Source organism: Coregonus clupeaformis, chromosome 29 (assembly GCF_020615455.1).
Source record: "Coregonus clupeaformis isolate EN_2021a chromosome 29, ASM2061545v1, whole genome shotgun sequence".
Lineage (NCBI taxonomy): Eukaryota > Metazoa > Chordata > Actinopteri > Salmoniformes > Salmonidae > Coregonus > Coregonus clupeaformis.
The window spans coordinates 16,070,869-16,077,018 of record NC_059220.1 but is presented as its reverse complement, the minus strand read 5'-3'; the positions used below and the strand labels follow the sequence as shown (position 1 = coordinate 16,077,018).

General features: G+C 47.7%; 1 protein-coding gene across 7 annotated transcripts in view; it reads right to left on the bottom strand.

The window, feature by feature from the left end:
- Positions 1 to 6,150, bottom strand: part of LOC121544714 (E3 ubiquitin-protein ligase HECTD1) — a 46,496-nt gene that overhangs the window by 2,211 nt on the left and 38,135 nt on the right. For all 7 annotated transcript variants that reach the window (XM_041854795.2, XM_041854799.2, XM_041854797.2 and 4 more), the window contains 7 exons: positions 3,101 to 3,302; positions 2,416 to 2,553; positions 1,531 to 2,162; positions 1,202 to 1,280; positions 1,013 to 1,106; positions 747 to 897; positions 285 to 429 (listed from right to left, as the gene is read on the bottom strand). In XM_041854795.2, the coding sequence (XP_041710729.1) occupies positions 285 to 429; positions 747 to 897; positions 1,013 to 1,106; positions 1,202 to 1,280; positions 1,531 to 2,162; positions 2,416 to 2,553; positions 3,101 to 3,302 (1,441 nt within the window). The remainder of the gene's footprint in view (positions 1 to 284; positions 430 to 746; positions 898 to 1,012; positions 1,107 to 1,201; positions 1,281 to 1,530; positions 2,163 to 2,415; positions 2,554 to 3,100; positions 3,303 to 6,150) is intronic.

Here is a 6,150-nt window from a genome sequence, read left to right as displayed (position 1 = left end):
GTTTATATTTTTGTTCAGTGTAGTTTGAACCCTGCTCTATAATCCCAGAGGTATGGAGTGGCAGATATTAGTGATGGAGGTAGTGTCATTCTTGGATGATAATATAATACTATGTTTTAAAGCTAAACAGAATACATTTAATTTCAAACATTCCCCAAATTCCTACTGGTAGAATTTCTGAAACATGTCAATATCAATCTCATTAGGATGGCTTACTGTACTGCGAGGTTGACATAGCTTCCTAAACTCAGCAGTGATTTGCATCATGGAGAGTCCTTCCTTACCTTTCGAACGATGGTGAGGCGTGGGTGCAGGTTTGCCAGACCACCAGGGGGCAGAGTGGAGCATCCAGTGGTGAACTGGAGGAAGGCTTTCCTCTCGTCAGACGACATGCCACACAGAACCCGCACAAAACGCAGGAACCCAGGACTGTGGGGAGGACAAGAGAACCGATAAAACCGTTAAAAAGGACTCTTCAGTGAGATATGAAAACAACCAGCTGTTAGATAGTGCCAGTTGATGTACTGGTACTTGAGTACAGGCCTTATGTTCCTCCAGAAACAAAGATAAGTTATGTTCTGGTCATGTCAGCGACCTTGCCATTTCAGTTCTTGTCATTTGAGCCCCTTTTAAATCATGACTAACACAGTAAATACAAGGAGATCTAACGACAAAGAACCTATTTCCAAGCTGGCCAGAGGAAGTTATCTATTCTACAAGCTGCAGTAGATGGAGGGTCATCATACCTGTCCCTAGTGTAGCCCAGCTTGGGCTCTGTGTAGTTCATGACGTCTTCAGATGTCCAGGATGGAGACTGGTTTCCACACAGAATCATCTGCACCTCCTTGTGACTGAAGGAGCTCAGCTTCTCCATGGGGAACACTCGGTTAAAGCCCTCTGAGAAAGGAACCATTCATTTCATTACATCCAAAATGTAGAGTAGAAAAATAAACTTGTTTGTGATGACTAACGCTGAAGATATCCAATCTGCCAGTCATTTTAACAGGCATACCTCTGAACGCCTCCATTTGTTTCTGGATGCCAGTGTGCATGCAGAAGTCAAACATGAGCTCCACGTACTCCTCAGCATTATCCATGGTCACCATCTGGATGGATGAACAGCGAGGGAAACAGGACATATTCAGACACCACTCATCTAATTAATAAAACAGGTCAGAGCCAATAGTGGTGCTCTACCTACCTCGTCATCTGCATTGGGCTTCAGGTCCACTGCTGAGAACCCATGCACTTTGGATGAGGGGCAGAACTGGAAATTCAATCTGAGGGAAAAGGGACTCAAAATTAGCCATGTTGAATGACTACATAACTTTACAGCTGTCAAGATCAAATACTATATCAGCATCATGGGAAACTGACAAAAGGAAAGTGAAGAAATTCAAAAGTGGTTATACATAGCCTACAAAACAATGTAATTAGCACAAATGTCATTCCAGTTCAGGATAGTATCCACTGAATGCCTGACTAATTTAAGAAGCTCTCAGTAAGAGTGGTGGTAGTAGCTGTGCTCACCCCAGGTCCTCTACACTAAGCGGGGGTCCGGAGCCCATGGGGTTCTTCAGCATGAGGTCCTGCAGCCTAGTGTTCTTCTCATCCTCAGACTGACTGTTGTTCCCCAGGATCAGCCTCCTCTTCACCGCCAGCTCCTTCATCTCCTTCAGGAACTTGGCCCGGTGGGGGTTGACCCGCTCAAAGTCCTCCCAGGTCAGGATGCCGTGGTACCAGGCCGGGGGCTTGGGTTTAGGGGGGTCCAGGATGAACTCGGACTTGGAGTCCTCGTCAAAGCTGCCGACGGAATAGGTGTCCTGGCTCTCCTCGGTGGACGCCTCTGACTGGATCTCTGAGAAGTGGCGGTGCTGCTCAGTGGGATCGAGGAGGAGAGGGCCCCCGCGGGATGCGTACAGCAGCTTGGACATGTTGCTCTTGATGTCACCCATACAGAGCAACTTGAAGAAGGGTCGTGAGATGGGAAGGTCCACCAGGCGGTTGTCCTGAATGCACTTGGCCAGGAAGACCCCCAAGAAGAGGAAGAGTTTGCTGAGGCGCTCCAGCTCATCACTGTCCTGGGGGAATGGGGCGGGGAACAGGCCGCAGGAGCGCTGGACATAGTAGCCTGGAGGTTTCAGACCCCCACCCAGATCCACCTGATAGTACAAAACACACAGTCAATAAAAAGCAGGGCATTTTCATTGACATGGCCTTAACCCCCAAAAAATTCATTAAAAGTGACACTGACATGGTTTATAAAATCACAAAATTTAAATAATCTTGTTCTTTAAGAAAATTTGAACATGCCACTTCATGGATATTGTCAATTGTGCAAATGTGAATTGTATGAGTCCAAATATTACTGTTTAGATCTACGTTTTAATGATGTGACAGTGAAGCAGCACTTGCCTGGCGAGACTCATCGTCTGGGAAGTCATCATCACAGAGCCAGATACCCAGGGAGGTCCTCTGGAACTCAGCTGCCACCAGAGCGTAGAACTCCAGTGTGGGACCCAGGCCTGTACCCTCCTCCCCCTGGAACTCAACCTGGGGAGAGAGACACACTGGTCAGTCACTACGACCTCTCATAACCAGTCACTATGACCCCTCATAGCCATCTCATAACCAGTCACTATGACCTCTCATAGCCATCTCATAACCAGTCACTATGACCTCTCATAGACATCTCATAACCAGTCACTATGACCCCTCATAGCCATCTCATAACCAGTCACTATGACCTCTCATAGCCATCTCATAACCAGTCACTATGACCTCTCATAGACATCTCATAACCAGTCACTATGACCTCTCATAGACATCTCATAACCAGTCACTATGACCTCTTGTGGCCATGCCAATCAAATAATTAATTATGGGAAGACATTATCAAGCTGGAAAAAAACACATGTACAGTAAGATTACAAGATGTATGAATTGGATGAATGAGTACTTATCACACCATTTAGCATTACATGGAGCACTTATTCATGGTACCAATGACAATCAATAATCCCGTCACACACTCTCCATTGAGCATGCTTTTTAGTCCAGGAGTACAATTAATCTGGTTTTATCAGGTGTGGTGTTTTACCTCCAAAACAGATTTCCTGTCAGCGTGGATCTGCATGACGCTCTCGGCCCACTCCATCATCTGGTCTCCGCGGGGGACCTTGACTCTCTCGTGTTTGAGCCGGCCCACCCTGAACTCCCCAGGGTCGTCTCTCCGCACCGTGGTGGAGGGCCGCGAGCGCTCCATGGTTGCCTCCCGCCGGTTCTGCAGCCACACTACCGCCCTGAGGTACACAGACAGTACAGTACAAAGTCAATGAAATGAACAGCAATAATTGGCCCTGTAATATGCGAGAGCTGTAATAGTTTGCTACTCAATGATATATAAGCAAAGACATAAAATGTGTGTGGATGTGAGAAGAAGTTGCACCAGTTTCAGGAAAGTACAGAGCAAGACAAATAAAAATAAAATTGTATTTGCCACATGCGCCAAATACAACAGGTGTAGACCTTACAGTGAAATGCTTACTTACAAGCCCTTAACCAACAATGCAGTTAAGAAAAATAAGTGTTAAAAAAAAAAATAGATAAGTAAAAAATCAAAATAACATAATTAAAAGAGCAGCAGTAAAATAAAGTAACGGTATGGAGGCTATATACAGGGGGTACCGGTACAGAGTCAATGTGCGGGGGCACCGGCTAGTCGAGGTAAATTAGGTAATATGTACATGTGGGTAGAGTTAAAGTGACTATGCATAGATAATAGTGTAGCAGCAGTGTAAAAGAGGGCTTGGGGTGGGGGGGACAATGCAAATAGTCCGGGTAGCCATGATTAGCTGTTCAGGAGTCTTATAGCTTGGTGGTAGAAGCTGTTCAAGCCTTTTGGACTTAGACTTGGCGCTCCGGTACCGCTGCGGTAGCAGAAAGAACAGTCTGACTAGGGTGGCTGGAGTCTTTGTCCATTTTTAGGGCCTTCCGCTGACACCGCCTGGTATAGAGGTCCTGGATGGCAGGAAGCTTTGCCCCAGTGATGTACTGGGCCATACACACTACCCTCTGTAGTGCCTTGCGGTCGGAGACCGAGCAGTTACCATACCAGGCGGTGATGTCAGGATGCTCTTGATGGTGCAGCTGTAGAACTTTGAGGATCTGAGGACCCATGCCAAAGCTTTTCAGTCTCCTGAGGGGGAATAGGCTTTGTCGTTCCCTCTTCACAACTGTCTTCGTGTGTTTGGACCATGATAGTTTGTTGGTGATGTGGACACCAGGGAACTTGAAGCTCTCAACCTGTTCCACTACAGCCCCGTCGATGAGAATGGGGGCGTGCTCAGTCCTCTTTTTTTCCTGTAGTCAACAATCATCTCCTTTGTCTTGATCACGTTGAGGGAGAGGTTGTTATCCTGGCACCACACGGCCAGGTCTCAAACCTCCTCCCTATAGGCTGTCTCATCGTTTTCGGTGATCAGGCCTACCACTGTTGTGTCGTCGGCAAACGTAATGATTGTGTTGGAGTCGTGCCTGGCCATGCAGTCATGGGTGAACAGGGAGTACAGGAGGGTACTGAGCACGCACCCCTGAGGGGCCCCCGTGTTGAGGATCAGCGTGGCAGATGTGTTGTTACCTACCCTTACCACCTGGGGGTGGCCCGTCAGGAAGTCCAGGATCCAGTTGCAGAGGGAGGTGTTTAGTCCCAGAGTCCTTAGCTTAGTGATGAGCTTTGAGGGAACTATGGTGTTGAACGCTGAGCTGTAGTCAATGAGAATAGCATTCTCACGTAGGTGTTCCTCTTGTCCAGGTGGGAAAGGGAAGTGTGGATTGCAATAGAGATCGCATCATCTGTGGATCTGTTGGGGCGGTATGCAAATTGGAGTGCGTCTAGGGTTTCTGGGATAATGGTGTTGATGTGAGCCATGACCAGCCTTTCAAAGCACTTCATGGCTACAGATGTGAGTGCTACGGGTCGGAGGTCATTTAGGAAGGTTATCTTGGTGTTCTTGGGCACAGGGACTTATGATGGTCTGCTTGAAACATGTTGGTATTACAGACTCAGTCAGGGACATGTTGAAAATGTCAGTGAAGACACTTGCCAGTTGGTCAGCGCATGCTCAGAGTACACGTCCTGGTAATCAGTCTGGCCCTGCGGCCTTGTGAATGTTGACCTGCTTAAAAGTCTTCCTCACGTCGGCTACGGAGAGCATGCTCACATAGTCATCCGGTACAGCTGATGCTCTCATGCATGCTTCAGTGTTGCTTGCCTCGAATCAATCAATCAATCAATTTTATTTTATATAGCCCTTCTTACATCAGCTAATATCTCGAAGTGCTGTACAGAAACCCAGCCTAAAACCCCAAACAGCTAATAATGCAGGTGTAGAAGCACGGTGGCTAGGAAAAACTCCCTAGAAAGGCAAAACCTAGGAAGAAACCTAGAGAGGAACCAGGCTATGAGGGGTGGCCAGTCCTCTTCTGGCTGTGCCGGGTGGAGATTATAACAGAACCATGCCAAGATGTTCAAAAATGTTCATAAGTGACAAGCATGGTCAAATAATAATCAGGAATAAATCTCAGTTGGCTTTTCATAGCCGATCATTAGAGTTTAAAACAGCAGGTCTGGGACAGGTAGGGGTTCCATAACCGCAGGCAGAACAGTTTAAACTGGAATAGCAGCAAGGCCAGGCGGACTGGGGACAGCAAGGAGTCACCACGGCCGGTAGTCCCGACGTATGGTCCTAGGGCTCAGGTCTCTCAGTTGGCTTTTCATAGCCGATCATTTAGAGTTGAAAACAGCAGGTCTGGGACAGGTAGGGGTTTCGTAGCCGCAGGCAGAACAGTTGAAACTGGAATAGCAGCAAGGCCAGGCGGACTGGGGACAGCAAGGTGTCATCATGCCCGGTAGTCCTGACGTATGGTCCTAGGGCTCAGGTTCTCAGAGAGAAAGAGAGAACGAGAGAATTAGAGAGAGCATACTTAAATTCACACAGGACACTGGATAAGACAGGAGAAGTACTCCAGGTATAACCAACTAACCCCAGCCCCCCGACACATAAACTACTGCAGCATAAATACTGGAGGCTGAGACAGGAGCGGTCCGGGAGACACTGTGGCCCCATCCGAAGAAACCCCGGACAGGGC